Source organism: Nipponia nippon, unplaced genomic scaffold, assembly GCF_047370975.1.
Source record: "Nipponia nippon isolate SJK-2023a ecotype South Korea unplaced genomic scaffold, ASM4737097v1 scaffold_1, whole genome shotgun sequence".
Taxonomy (NCBI): Eukaryota; Metazoa; Chordata; class Aves; order Pelecaniformes; family Threskiornithidae; genus Nipponia; species Nipponia nippon.
This window is the reverse complement of record NW_028262290.1, coordinates 32705135-32719775: the sequence shown is the minus strand read 5'-3', so window position 1 is coordinate 32719775 and position 14641 is coordinate 32705135. Positions and strand designations below refer to the sequence as shown.

The 14641-nt window shown below is 37.2% G+C and overlaps 1 protein-coding gene across 4 annotated transcripts in view; it reads left to right on the top strand.

The window, feature by feature from the left end:
- PKIA (cAMP-dependent protein kinase inhibitor alpha) overlaps positions 1–14036 on the top strand; it is a 44052-nt gene extending 30016 nt beyond the window's left edge. For all 4 annotated transcript variants that reach the window (XM_087751123.1, XM_087751113.1, XM_087751110.1 and 1 more), the window contains 2 exons: positions 6172–6349; positions 11477–14036. In XM_087751123.1, the coding sequence (XP_087607249.1) occupies positions 6199–6349; positions 11477–11556 (231 nt within the window). In that variant the 5' untranslated portion in view covers positions 6172–6198 and the 3' untranslated portion in view covers positions 11557–14036. The remainder of the gene's footprint in view (positions 1–6171; positions 6350–11476) is intronic.
- The last annotated feature ends 605 nt before the right edge of the window (positions 14037–14641 follow it).

The window sequence follows — 14641 nt, the reverse complement described above, 5'->3', positions numbered from 1 at the left end:
TGCCAGTCTGTTGCAAATCCTCAATAGACTGGGCTTTTCCAGTAATGCAGCAGTTGAGGAAGAGCTCCTCTTTCCTGTTGAGGGGTGGGTTTTGTGTCTTCATACTCTTCTGTGGGCTTGCCTCTCGTGTCACCTCTCTGTTCTGAAAGGAGTGCTGCTGGATTGCCATATAGAGGCCCCCGTGGACAGGCTTTCCCCAAAGGCTGAAACCATTCCTTTTGAACAAAACATTGTATTTGTTCAGTATTGTGTTAACCCTGCTCCTTTCTTTGGAGCACCACACCATTCTAAACAAACAAACTGCAGTGCTGCATACCTGGCCTCGCCCTCCCAGAACCTTGTAGCATCAGCCTTCCCACAGCTCAGATGGATGTGGGAATGCTCAGCAGGGCTGCCAGATTTGTCACGAGGAACCTGACAGCTCCCATCTTGCTTGAGGCCCTTATTCATCTTTATGGTTATGACATGCTATAGCAATGGATTTAGTTGTTCATAGAGAGTATCAGAGCATCCTGAACAGTGATGCTTTAACTCCCTCCTTCCCTTCAGAAGCCAAGAGGTCCATTCACCAGCTGCAAGTAAGAAAGTCACACAGCAATAGATACCTCTTTTCTCAAACACATTTTGTTTGCTATTCAGCATTCTCTTTAGATGGACCAGTGACTAGTGATGGTAGATGGTAGCTCACCCTCTTCCATTCCCTAACATAGAGTGCCCATGTGCATACTTCAATGTTGTGATTTGTTTCCTGCATAGGGTGTTAATGTCAAAATATCAAAACATTTATTGTTATTTAGAGTTACTTCTAATAACGTCAATAGTTGTCTTCTGTAGTGTATCTTTCCAAAGAACCAAGGTCTCTGTAGTATTGCTTCATTGATTATGTTTGCTTTTTTTAATTTGCTGCTGTTATTTCACTGCCTGTGTTTATGGAATAGTGGAAGATAAAACTGAATTTGTGAACTGAAACTAAATGGTAGGTGAGAGACCAAATCCTCATGGTCATGGGCATAATGAGATTTGCCTCAGCAAGGACATAGTAAGAATGTAACTATTTGGCTTTTAGTTCTGTAGATCTCTTTAGGTAAAATATAACTTAGTTAACAAAGAAAGAAAGCCTATTCACTGTCTTAGTGAATGATCTCTTTGTGTAGGTTATGAGCTGAAGGATATCCAACTTAATAGTGCTTTCTTATGCAGATTTAAAATAGCTTCTTAATTTTGTTCTGGTCAAAAAAAAATCTCAGGTGGTGGTTTTCTTTGTTCTGTTTCGTTGTTTAACCAGTTGAATGGCCCACTGATTTCCATTAAGATCTTATTAGTACTAGGAGTACTACATATACTATGTTCACAGTAAAAAATATGTTAACTGTCAAAAAGGTAAGTGACCTGGTCTACATTTTATAGAGGTGGTCACTTCAGAAACATCAGTCAGACAAAACTACATAAGGGATTTTCAAAGTGTAGATTAAAATACTGTCCAGCTCGCTAGCTGGCATGGACATTTTTATTTTCCTTTAATTGGCTTTCAAGAGTTAATGCTATTTTCTTGGTCATCTGTGTCTGCGCAAAAGCAATACTATTGTATAGCACAACAGATATAATCTCTTGTGAAAGAAGTACGCTTTTGTTAAATTGTTGCTCTGTTTCTGCTTTCAACATAGCAGACCGTGCATGAGATGGGAATCTAGGTATAGGTTGCTGTGGAATAGAGCTATCTCCTCGCTGGAAAGAGCCCTGTCTCTAAGCTAAGGCTACATTTGGAACTAAAATTTATTTTAAAAGCATAATTATATACCTTCTCTAAAGCAGACGTGCTATTAAGTGACAAGTTCTCTCTCTTTTTTTTTTGTTCCCTTATGAAAGCTGAATATAGATAATTATATTTAAATAATGTGCTGATCGTGATACAACATTTAGCAGCCAAAGCCTGGGAGAGTTTTATTTGAAAATCCCTTATTCAATGCCATCATTAACCATATATGGAGAAAGAGGGGGAGTAAACATTGAAGGATCGTACCTCTTAGTCTTACACTGCAGGTTTGCCAAGAAAATGGCAGCTTTCCTGTGTTAGCCAGCAATATATTCCAAATCCCATAGACAAAGCCATGTGTCAGGTGCCCATTCTTATCCTGTCTTCCTTCTAAAATAATAATAAATACCAATTAGTGAAGGTACTTTAAATGCATCTGAGCTCCTTTTAGGTAGCTAGGCCCTTAAACAGGGTAAATTTAACAGCCCTAGGTACTACTAGCCCATAAACTGTATAGACACTGATTTTTAATTCATGCTGGTATGCCACATAATTTCTGTACTTTCATTTCCAAACTCTTGAGAACAATGGCACTGTGTAACACCTTGTTTCACTTGAATGACTATGGAATGCAATCAAATCGGGATTTCATTTGTGAAGCCATCACTAACTTTTTAGGTTATTTTTAAGAGTTCTTTCAATAAAACCGAAGTATGTAGAAGGAGGAAAACAGTTGTAGAAACTTGGCAGTTAGCTTCAGAAACTTGGGAGAGAAGATTTGTTATATATAGCATAAAAATGGAAAATTTAACACAGAAACTGGATTGTGGAGATCAAGAAGTATTCAGGGAACTTTCTGAAGACACCAATACTGATTCTTCCTGTACCTATTAAATTATACTGTTCTTGTCATCCTTCATTTCTCCTCCTGCATTCTATGGATACTAATTCTACTCCTTATGATGCTTACCTGTAAAACTTCTTCATTTGCATAGAATATAGAAGTAGGCCTTCTGCAGGTGTAGGTACGTTATCCAGAATCTTCATTAATAATACAGAGATGTCTTGTTACACTGTCTAAAATCCAAGATAGCAACTATGCCTGTCTACCTTCCTCATCTTCCATAATTCCTTAGGTGCTTTCAACTCATTTTCAGCACAGCTTTCTTTGGGAGGGGAAAGAGACAGAAGTCTAAGATACTCACATTTCTAGAAGTTTTATGAAACTAAGAAGCTGAGGAAAGGAAAGATGGCATCTGAAAATCCCCAGGACTGTATTGCAAACTCTAACCCATTATCAGACAAAGTGACTCTACATGGGGGGAAAGACAAAGCACAGCTGGGAGAGACTTCAGATGGGATAGTATCTTATCAGTTACCAAGGAATCCAACCCTGTGACAGCAGGTTTCATTAGTCTTTATGCTCACAGAACTGCTTTCTTTAGTTTGCTGGTTCACTTGGCAGGAGCAGTGAGGTTTGCAGCCTTCTTGTTTCAGTTCAATACCACGTTGCAGAGTATTCGTTTTACAACTTAAAAAAAAATACTAGAACTAGTGGGACTGTGACTACAATCTTTAATGCAGGAATATCTGTTAACGGAATTAGTTGGGAAATTCAAATTATGTTTCACAGAAGTATTAGCAAATTCCACTCCTTCCACAGAGACTGAAGGAAGAAAGGTTTTTTGGAGTGAATGGTAATTCCTTAATGACTGGTTCAGTGAATAATTACAGACTGCTGGGCATTGAGCCATTCATTGGAAGGGGAGCTCTCGGGTGATGTCAGTGGAGTTCCATATTTATGCAGTAATGTCTCAGGATAATGCCAATACAAAACAGAATGGTGTTTGACATTTAGGAGAAGACGCAGACAGGAAAACTTGGAAGTGTTAATAAATGTATGTTTGGTAACATTCTTTTTTGATCAGAATGTTTTTAGTAATGCCATATTGAGCCTATAGAAAATGAACCTTTAAAATAAAGTTCTCCACAAGCACATTTTCCTATGGCTTTATAGCTTGTTTCAAGCTAAAATTAAATAAGCTTGAGATTTCCCCCAGTGCTCCCCATGTTTTATGGGATGTTTCAAGAAGAATGTAATCTTACAGAAGAGTATTCTGTGGCATGCAGTTCGTACAGTCCAGGGAATTGCTCATGGAGTACAACACTGCTCATTTTGCCAGCCTTACAGCCCTATAGCTCCTTCCACCTCAGTCATAGTCTTCTCTGCTTATTCTGTTCCTGATGTACTGATATGCAGCTTCCAAAGTAGCAAAAGAATATTCTTCTCTGTGGTGTTTTTTCTAAAATAAGTTGATGTTTTGTCAGGAGTGATAGCTATGATGACTTTGGACTGGTGCTACAGTAATGACAAAGTCCAAGCCTGTACATTGATTACTTTCAGGTTTTGCACTTTATTTTCTACAGGCCAGTTGCAATAACAGGCATGAACATATATAACGCGTGTAAGTTTCACTTAAAATCTTTTATCTTCTGATCTTGCTGGATCATATTCTTCAGTGAACAGGTCAGATAAGTCTGAAAACTTGTGCTGTTTTCTTACCTTATCACAACTGCCCTCACTGTTCCCCTTCACCTTTGCAAGTTATATACGTCATGAGTACATGGTTGATATGTTTGGCATTGAGATGTCTGTGCTTTGGGCAAAGAACAAATGGTAGCCTTCTCATTTGCTTCAGTATCCTTGCAGTGTTTCAAGAAGAGGGCACTTCATGGGAAGAAATGCATGTGCTCTCATGCTCATGAAAGCATTTGTTAATTGAGAGGCACTACACTATTTTATGTGTGTCAGGCAGGCTTTCAGTCAATGCTGACCTCTTTCCATTCCCTAGGTGTTTGTTGTTAGGTTTTGTGAGTTGGTTTTTTTGGTTGTTTTTTTGGTTGTTTTCTTGTTTTTTTTTTTTTTTTTAAAGCAGTTTCATAGCGGTTGTTCATAGGAGTAAAATTATCCTGCCAGCCCTTCAGCATTTGGCACAGGACACCAAAGCTTGATAGCAATGAACTTTTTTCAGTCAGTCAGTTTTGCAATGATACTTGATATAGTTATATTTAGACTAAATAAAATATGATGTAGAACCCTTTTCTTGGCTTCTCAGACACATCATATGTACACCCTCATACAGCTGACTAAAGTTGAGGAGGCCAGGACTAGCATGAAGATGAAGAATGGACAGGATTTGTGAAGTTATTCAGAGCTGAGGGTGGGGAAGGGTTAGTTGTTGTCTTCTATGTATCTATTTAAAAAAAAAAAAAAGTGTTTATAAAAAATGAGTTTTTTTCTTTTTATTTAAAGAGAGAAAGCTGAATCTTTTACTGCTGTTAATGTTTGTGATGACTTCAGGGGCTTCTTCAATGTCCAGCAACTGCAATAGGAACTGATTAAAAAGATTTGTACACTATGCAAATGTGACATTTCAGCTACTTTAGTAATAATAGCTAAAGCTTCTCATTGCGTGCAACTGTGCAATGTTGCCCTTATGCCCCCACCCCCAGTCTCTGGTTACAATTCTATAAATCAAGAAAAAGAAAAAAAAATCCTAACAGGTTAGATCTATAGCAGATACAGCAGATACTCCAGCAGGCATGAAAATCTTTCTCTGACTAAGCTTGAAACAGGAGTTTCCTCGTATCTTTCGCAGATCTTACATTAATGCACATCATCATTATTCCATAATGACATGAGAAATAATGAATTTCTAACGAAAAGAAGTTCTGAGTTTATATCTAGCTTACAGAGCATTGCTTTCTAACCTCTGCATTATACTTTAGCTATTCCGCTTCCTCTGTTAGCATGTCTCCACTCGTTTCAGTGACTTTATGGTAATGCATTCACTTTGGTGCAACTACCATACCAAAATAAATTGTTTGAGTCTGAAGACGTCTATATACAATGCCAAAACTAATCATACTAACAGAAAGGAAAATACACAAAACATAGCTGTGCCTGTGTATGAGCACGCTGTTCTGCATGCAAAAGCATTATCGATTTGTACTTTCTTACTCTTTACGCTCTGCATTTTGTGCAAAAAAGAACTTTCTTCCACCCCCTATCTACCTCCTACTTCCCAGCTAATATTAAAAGCAGAGACAGCTCAATAAAGAAATTATGTTGCTGAGGTTATTGCTTTTATAAAGTACTCACTAGCACTTTATGAAGAATGAAAAATGAAGTTGTTTAAAGTACCGTTGAATACAGATTGCATAAAATCCACACACTTTTTTTGCTTTCTACTCTGTTTCTTTCCTAATTTCTCCAAATTTTGAGATTGAGGCATCTTCTTTTGCTGCTTACTGCATCGCCAATCTACTCCACAATGAGAACCTTCTAGTTCTGTTCCTGTTCCATAACGTTATCTGTTTTTCTGGTGTTCTAAGTGTTCTTTTTTTCTTCCATCCAGGTACTGCTATGTGGATATTTGTTAGCAATGACTGATGTGGAATCTACATATGCAGACTTTATTGCTTCAGGAAGAACAGGTAGAAGAAATGCATTACATGACATACTTGTGTCCTCTCCGGGTGGGAACTCTAGTGAACTGGCCTTAAAGTTATCAGAGCTTGATATAAACAAAGCAGGTGAGTACATTTTGGTCTTTTATTATATTTATTTAAAACGAAAATGAAAAGAGTAGTACACAAAACATGGTTTATGTGCATGCATTATTCCCTTGTCCCTCAGCAACAAATTTTTTTTTACTGATAATGGAAGCTCAGCAGGGGTTACCTGCAATAATGGTTATTTGCAAGTACGACATATTACTGAAAAAAGAAAAGTCATTCTTCAGTGAGTGCCTAGTGGCAGAGTCCGTGTCAGGATAAATTTTATGGAAAATTGAGTATAAGGAAGAAAATAAGGAAGTCCTTATTAAAACCCAGCTCTTCATAATATCCTTTAATGGAAGCTCTTTGGTTTGAAGCCTGTAGGACAAGCCATGTGTCTGCTTGAAAGGTTATTGTGGAGATTAATTTTGTTTTCAGCTGCCAGAGGACAGAGCAATAGCAATGCATTGTTGTTTGATTTACTTGGATCTTTGTTTCTGGGTAAATTGTCTCTTTCCCCTTCCTGCTGATTGTTTGTCCTTCTTTTAAGGTGATTAGCACTAATGCAATCCTAATTCTTACTTCACCTCTAATATTACGAAAATTTTTAGCTGATTGTGCACCTTCAGTTGAGAGCAAGGAGGGACAGTGCATGGTGAAGGGCCTTACATTAAATAAAAATAGTAATATTCCTGCGTAATTATTTCCATGTTACGTGGGTGGGGGCTAATGAATGGATCTTACAAATATTTGAAAGCCCTTTTCAGATCTTAGGAAAGAGGTCTTATGCTTATTTTAATAACAGCAGAAGAAAACAAATGCAGCAAAGAACAAACTGTTCATAAGCAGCTGCCCTGTTTGTGCACGTATTTTTCTCAGAGACAACGGCAAGAGTTCTCAGATGCAGTCTCATCACTGGACAATCAGATGTGGGCAGCATGACGTTTGGGTGGTTGTAGTGCTGTTTGGAGGAGGGGATTCTTTTTTTTGGCTTTCAGACTAATGTACATCCTAAGTTATTCCTTCTGCAGTTGCCAGTTTGGGGCCTATAGCTTCTAGATGCATGCAATTCTAGCTGGGCAGGGCCTTTAATTTTTTTTTCTATTTAAAAAGAAAAGCTTTATTAGTATGTGTGTAGGTGTGTCTATTTATTTTAATGTGGGGATATGTGTAAAATGTTGGAAAAATATAAAGTAGGTGGCATTTGAAATGCATAATGCTAACTTTCCTTCTTGCTTTAGTTTTCTTCAGTCTCAAATTTACACTTATCAAAATTGTCTTTGATCTTGTCCATTTAGAAGGTATAAACAATCCCTATTTTTAAGTTAAGCTGTTGGAGTGATTGCAAGCCAGAACTGTGTTCTTTTGTGAGCTATAAGAAGAATGTGACTTTGTGCCTGTAATGTATGTTGGTATGCATTTTGTACATGCAGTTAGCTCTGTAGTGATGAGAATGGGTTAAATAGCCGTTAACCTAATTTTTAACACATAATTCAGGAGTCTCTTTAGTTTTTCTTGGAGGCAACTTTTGCAGCTTGGGTAGCTTAATCATTGCAGAAAACTGTACAGAGTTGCTCATAAAATTACCTTAGGTAGTGGATACACAAAAATGCCTGCATACTTTTTCAGGAGGTTATGCTGTTTGAATTAAACACAATGAAAATGTATTCAAATTTTGTATTATTAGTACACCTAGGTGACAGATAAAAGCCTCCAGACAACAAATATTGGAAAATGCATTGTATTATCATTCGTATGAGTATTGGTGTATTATTCCATCATGTCTTTCCAAACCAAAGAGAGGCTAAAAAATATTTTGCATCCTAAATTCCAGTTCATAATATACTAATGCTTGTGGGATGTATATATGCATCATGCCTGACAGGATTAAGAGGAAAACACATTTGGGGATTATATCTTATTTCTTTCAAGGTGCATGTCAAACAATTTATGCTAAGTACTACCTAATTATACAAATACAGACATCAAGTTTGATTCTTTTTTTTTTTCTGTTTCTTTTATTCTTATTACAACTATATGCGTTTTCTTGCAAAAGTGCAAGTACATTTGCTTTCATCTGCATGGAGTAATGGCCGAGTAGGATAATGCAGATAAAAAAAAAAAGAGGTTATTATAAAACGTATGTAAATTAAGCTACCCAAGCATATTTAGTACATTCATTTTGAAGAGCCTGCCGATACATTTCCTGTAAAGAACAGGAACAGCTTTGAACAGCACTAGGCAGAGAGGCCTTGTTCAAAGACCACATATTTTCTGTCATGCAGTATTTGATACCTGAAGAGAGTGCTGGTTAATCCCCTCATTGATGAGCCAACGACAGATAATCAAGAGTTTGCTGCATAATTATGTATAATACATATAATTACCATGTAATACTCTCCCTTCAAAACGATTCCAGTGTTCTTTGTCCATAATAAGCTAAAAACCTTGTAATAGCTATGGAACGGACATATTTACCAAACTTCAAAATATAGGTTCCAAGTACTCTGTGGCAACCCATTTATCTAAATTTAATAAAAGCAACACTGGGTATATCTGATAAGTAGAAAACTGCAACAGAAATCATAAGACAGAAGGCAAAATAAAGATTTTAGTAGAGAAATCAGCAGGTAGCTCACCTGCTCAACTCTCTCTCAAGGTAACCAGTGCAATTCCAAGAAACTTTATATTCAATTCATCTTACAGGTGATCGTAGCTAAATAAAGTAGTAAGGAAAAAGTACAATGAAGAACGAGGACCAGTCTCTGCAAGTCTAATCTCTAAAACAAACTGCTGGTTTTCTAGGTGTCTGCAGATATGCCACAGAACACAGATTCAGGGCAGAAGTGGAAAGAAGACTTCCTTGTAAAAGTTACAGTGGTCCAACCATCTACAAAAAACTGGGGGTAGCAGAGGCGTTAAAGTCCATGCAGAACGGGAATGAAGCACTGACTGTAGAAATTTGTGATTAAAAATTATTTTAGTTCATGGTAGAAATGTTTTAGGTGTAAGCATTGGGGGAACACTGATAGACACTGAAAAGTCAGTAATGTTACAGGAAGAAAAATGAGGTAGAAGCTGCACATTAGCAGAACTGGTAACTGTCGCTAGCTTACCAACTCACACAACTGTATTACGGCTGACAGTATCATATTATTTGGTTTGAGGTTTATTAATACTGACTGTTGGTTTCAAAATGCTGTGTAAGAATCGCAGCTCTTACTCTTAAGAGCTTATAGCCATCATGTTTTTAAGGAAGAATAATTCAAGAGCGTGCTTAGGCAATTTTGGGATTCTCAGAATCTAGACGCAAAATTGTTTCCATAAATGTATCTTAAGGCTTTTGGTAGGAGAGCTCTGCCAGCAGAAAGACAAAGTCTGTAGCACCAAGAACAGTGCATTATAGATTAAATGGATTTAGACTAGTGAGTTTTTTCAGTGAGTTGAAAGAAATCTTTGAAGAAGTGGTATATTAGAACCTTAGTGCTCTTTCTCTGAATCTTTGTGCACTATGTTTAACATTTAGGTATTTAAATGTTTGGGCTTCATGTCCACAATGATTTTTCTTTTAAACACAAATGTCTTGCAAGGTTTTTTCTCTATTCGGTGTGTCCTGAAATTCTTTCAGGAAAGCTTGACTTGCCCAGATAGTATGAGGGATATTAGAGACTTCCTAGTAGTCAGAATAAATGGAGTAAAGAGCAGGCAAAAAAGGAATAAAAAAATCAAATTCTACTCGTGGACTTTTGCAGTATCAGAACTAATGTAGGAGGCTTTGGAGAAAGTGTTTGGACAACTTGGGCAAAAGGGGTTTCTGTCCAATAGGAAATAATTGCATGTAGATCCATCCTGATGCAATCCTTTGTAATGTAAGAGAGAAAACTGAAAAATAAAGAGTTTTCTGAGAAAGTGCCTCACAAATTTTTATTTATTACTCAACCCATAATGAACAGAACAAACCTCACTGTTTAATAGCTTAATCAACCTTCTATACAACTGTTCATCAGGTTGAATTTGATAATTACCAATACCCTCTGAGGCACTAAATACTCGCAGCCTGCACCAAACACAGCGATCACATCTGAGCTTTTTCCATTAGCAATGTGCCATTTCTTCTATGTAGAAAAGAGATGGTGTTTATGGTGCTTATTTCTATAAACCGAAATAAAGCTGCAGATGTACAGTGTGATTTGAAATGGGGAAAGAATAAATATCTGTATTGAGAACCTGCCTTTCTTCTAAAGATCTATAGATTAAAGTTAAGGGGTACTGCTACCTCTACTTAGACATCTTTACAACTCAGTCCGTGGAATTTTCTTCTCTTGAACTACTGTATCAAGCCAGTTCAACACAAATTACTCAGAATCCTTGCAAGATACAAGAGACTACTTCTGTCTTAACATTATTCCTTACCTAACATTATTCCTTATTATGTACCTATAGCTAATTAGTCCAGTGTTTGGGGAATTCTGTCTTACTTGGACTTAGCTTCCAGCTGTCTGAACTTGTTAGGTCTTTAATCGTTAGGTGAAATACAATACTTTGCATATAGGTGCTAATAGACCATTGTCAATGCACTACTTAGCCTTCTTTAGACAGGCTTTATGAGCTATCTGCTCACTGTACCATTGTAAGATGTTTTCTGTTCCTCAGATCATTCTGTGGTTTGCAGTGGACTGAATGCATGGTGGGGGCATGGCACTGAAAATGGATGCACAGAACAAACACAGCTTTAACAAACTATTGCTTTTACTGAAGTTGCATCTCTTTATAGCAAACTCTGTTCAGACTTGGTGTAATGAGATTTTTTCTCTTACATTGTCGTAGCATCATAGTGAATAAATTGTCAAAAATACCCTACTTTTTTTGTTAAATTCTTTCATTTCTAGCTACTTTAGGCCTGTACTTAAAATGATAGTGGTGGTCTCAGCTAGTACTTAAAATGATAGTGGTAGTTGCAGCTAGGAATTTGTTTTTGAAGGTGCCTCTGGAGGTGCAAAGTATGGCTATCTTAGTAGTAAAAGGTTTCATATTTAATGCAAGATTTCAGTTTCAGTTTCTTTTTACTTTGTTTTTGAGACTGGTGGATGAACAGCTGGGGTTCTGGGAGCAAGACCTCTTTGTTTTAGGGTGGGTCACTTGTCCTTTTCTTATATGTTATAGAAGGAGAAGGAGATGCACAACGAAATCCAAGTGAGCAAACCGGGGAGGCCCAAGGGGAGGCAGCAAAGCAAGAAAGCTGACATCTGACTTTGACCGACTGGAGCAGCTGCTGGATGTTTTCAGACTACAAGAGCATGCTGGAACAAATTTGTTTCCATGAGCAAGCTGGTGGAAAAGAAAGTGCATGTGTCTTCACTGCTGGAACCCACTCAACACAATGCTAAAAATGGGGGTACAAGCTGTGGCAGAAGACAGAATTTTCTCTACCTCTGTCATTAGCAATGGTTGAACATGTATTGATTTTTTGGGATAGTGTCATCAGATGGATCCTTCATAATGACTACTTGATGGGAACACTTTTAGAAAGTAGAACAGGTAAATCTTGTAGCAAATGGCCTTTGAAATGTCAGAGGATCTAATTGTGTATCTTAAGAAAAGGCTTGTGTGATCCTCAGAGTTTAAAATTCTCTGGCCAAAGTGTTCACCCATTAAAAGAACTGTAAAGAAAGCACTGTTTTTAGAACCTTGCGTCTGTTTTACAGCTCTGTTATTTACAATGGTTTTTGTATCGTACGACTTAGATGCTCCACACTGCCCCTTCTCAACTGCTTATGAAGAATATTTCTGTTACTGTGAATTTTTCTACCACGCGTTTTGAAAGGGCTGGTTTTTTGCATACTGTGGTGATGTGCACATGATAGATTTAAAACGTCAACCGCTAAATTGATTATGCCTAAACCTAAATGACTCAGCAACACTCTAATTTGTTACTAGATGAGCCTTCAAAACGATTTGTTAATGTGAATACTTCAGCGTGTTTTGTGTCCTTGGTACAGTTTTGCCACTTGCCTGTAGTTAGTTGCGTATCAGAGACTCAAATTGAATCTTTTATGTTATTCTTCCCCATTTTTCTAATTTTACTCCCAATTTCTTAATCTTTCTCCGAGATATTTTTTTAAAATGTTAGTCCAAGTATTTTATTGTTACGGTAGTTTTAAGAATACATTTATAACCTTGTATGGGTTAAAATTCAGACAAATTCCGTGGTGCTAGAGATTTTCCTGGTTCACATTGTTAAAGATGGGCCTTTGTTTACACACGGGAGAATAACTGGCATAGGTTATTGCCAATTACGTATTCTAGAATGAGTTTTAGATTGCAGGATAGTCCAACTAGTGGATCATGGGCTGGATCCAGCCAGGGGGACTATTTTTTCTATTCCTTGCCTTTGCCTCAGTTGATCAGGCTGTTGAGTTTGCACAGCTAGTAGCCTGTTACTGATGCACCAGGTACAGCCAAGTGCTAGAAGCTGCTACAGCAGCCTTTTAGCTAGGATGCGGAGAGGGAAGTGAGAGACCTGGCGTCTAGCACCCAAAAGACTGTATTTTTCCCATTTCAGCTATTCCAAAATGACAGTCCAAGCTGGACCTTCACTGACATACTAGGATAGCTTGTCCATCCAGAGGATTACTTAAAATACCTACAAATTAATAACCTATTCTGCAGTAGCTATGCTGATTGATTTCCTTCCCCCCATCCCACCCCAACAGACAAGGCCATATATGAGGCTGAATACTGCAAAATGGGGCAGCCACACCTCTGTGTGACTAAGGTGAGTAAAGAGAATGACTGACTAGTAAACCACGGCAATCACATAAGCACCAATCACAAAGTCAGAAGATTTGTTTTCTTTTATTAACAGGAGGTGATGTCACTTTCTTTATATATAGTATATATATTATATATATTTTTGTGTTGTTGTTGGTTTCAAATGTTATGCACTTTTTAATGTTTGTAAACTTTTACTAATGAATAGTGTGATTGCTTCCTGAATATATTAATCATCAGTTAACAAAACATCTTTGTGGCCACAGCTGTTTGTTTCTACCATGTGTATCATAGTACTTGTCACCTGAAATTCTTCTGTGAGATGTGTGGAGAAAAAAAAAACCACTTCTGATCAGTATTATGAGCTCATTTATTAGTGTTAATAAAAAACAAGCCAGCAGTATGCTTGTGGCTCATTAGTGTAATAATAACTCTCACCTTTTATGGTTTGGAAGCTGAATGCCTTGCTCTTATTAGCTGTCAAATGCCCTATCATCTTGGTAACAGAAGTAGTCCATTTGCTTTGAAAATACTGTTACCCTTAAACTAATTATTTATTCATTTCACTTGGTGTTCCTTTCAAAGTTAATACATTATTATTGATTTTTTTTCATTATTAAAAAAAATAATTCTGTTTTCCCCCCTTGCTCTTGCATCAGGTCTTCAAGTGGAACTGGTTGCCCCTTTGTCATGGACTAGTTACTGTCAATCTAGCACAACCACCAGAAGGAAATAAGATTCTAGGGCTTTTTATAGTGTTACTTTATTGATGATCCATGAAACACCATCAATAAAATGTCGTGGAAAAAGGTAATAGTGGAATAAGTAATTACAGTACATTGAAGTGTTGGTTTTCCTTATTTTCCTTCAGTGCTTTTCTTTATTTCAGTACACTTTCCTTCTTAATTCTTCTGTGTTGTGAAATAAAATTCATTTCAGCCTTTCCTCTCTATTTTGTACCTGTTTCTTCTATTTCTCCTCTTGTTTTCTTTTGGTTTTAAAACAATTATGGAGGCATTTTCTGGTTTTTGAAACACATCTCTTTGTGCTGGAAAATAGCGCTGTTAATTTTAGTAGAGTAAAAGGCTGTTTATGTTCCTCATCCCCCAAAAGCGTATGAGTGTGCTTTACCACTTGAACTCTGCTCACTCTTTTTATTTGGGGTCTTTCTGTAGCATTTATAACCAGGCCTCACTTTATGTAGACGTGTGGTTAGTCTGTGCCAAATCACAGCACGGTATCTTGAGTACTATTATTACCCAAGCAATTACAAAAGAGCTAGTTCAAGTATAGTCACACCTTTATTTCTGTGTAATTGCATCATATAACAGGGACACTGATGGCAGAATCGGACTTTGACTGGGTTATTTTTCCCTTTGCTAGTTATCTTTTTCAGTAAGCCTGCCACTTTGGGTTCTGTTCCAGTATCTTCTTTATATTTTGTTGTTCTCATGATAGGTAAAATGTTTAAATGTTTGTTTAATCCAGGATTATCTTAGAAAAGTCTCTCCAAAAGCTATATACACTCAACAAAGTTAGGTCTGGACTATCAGCTTA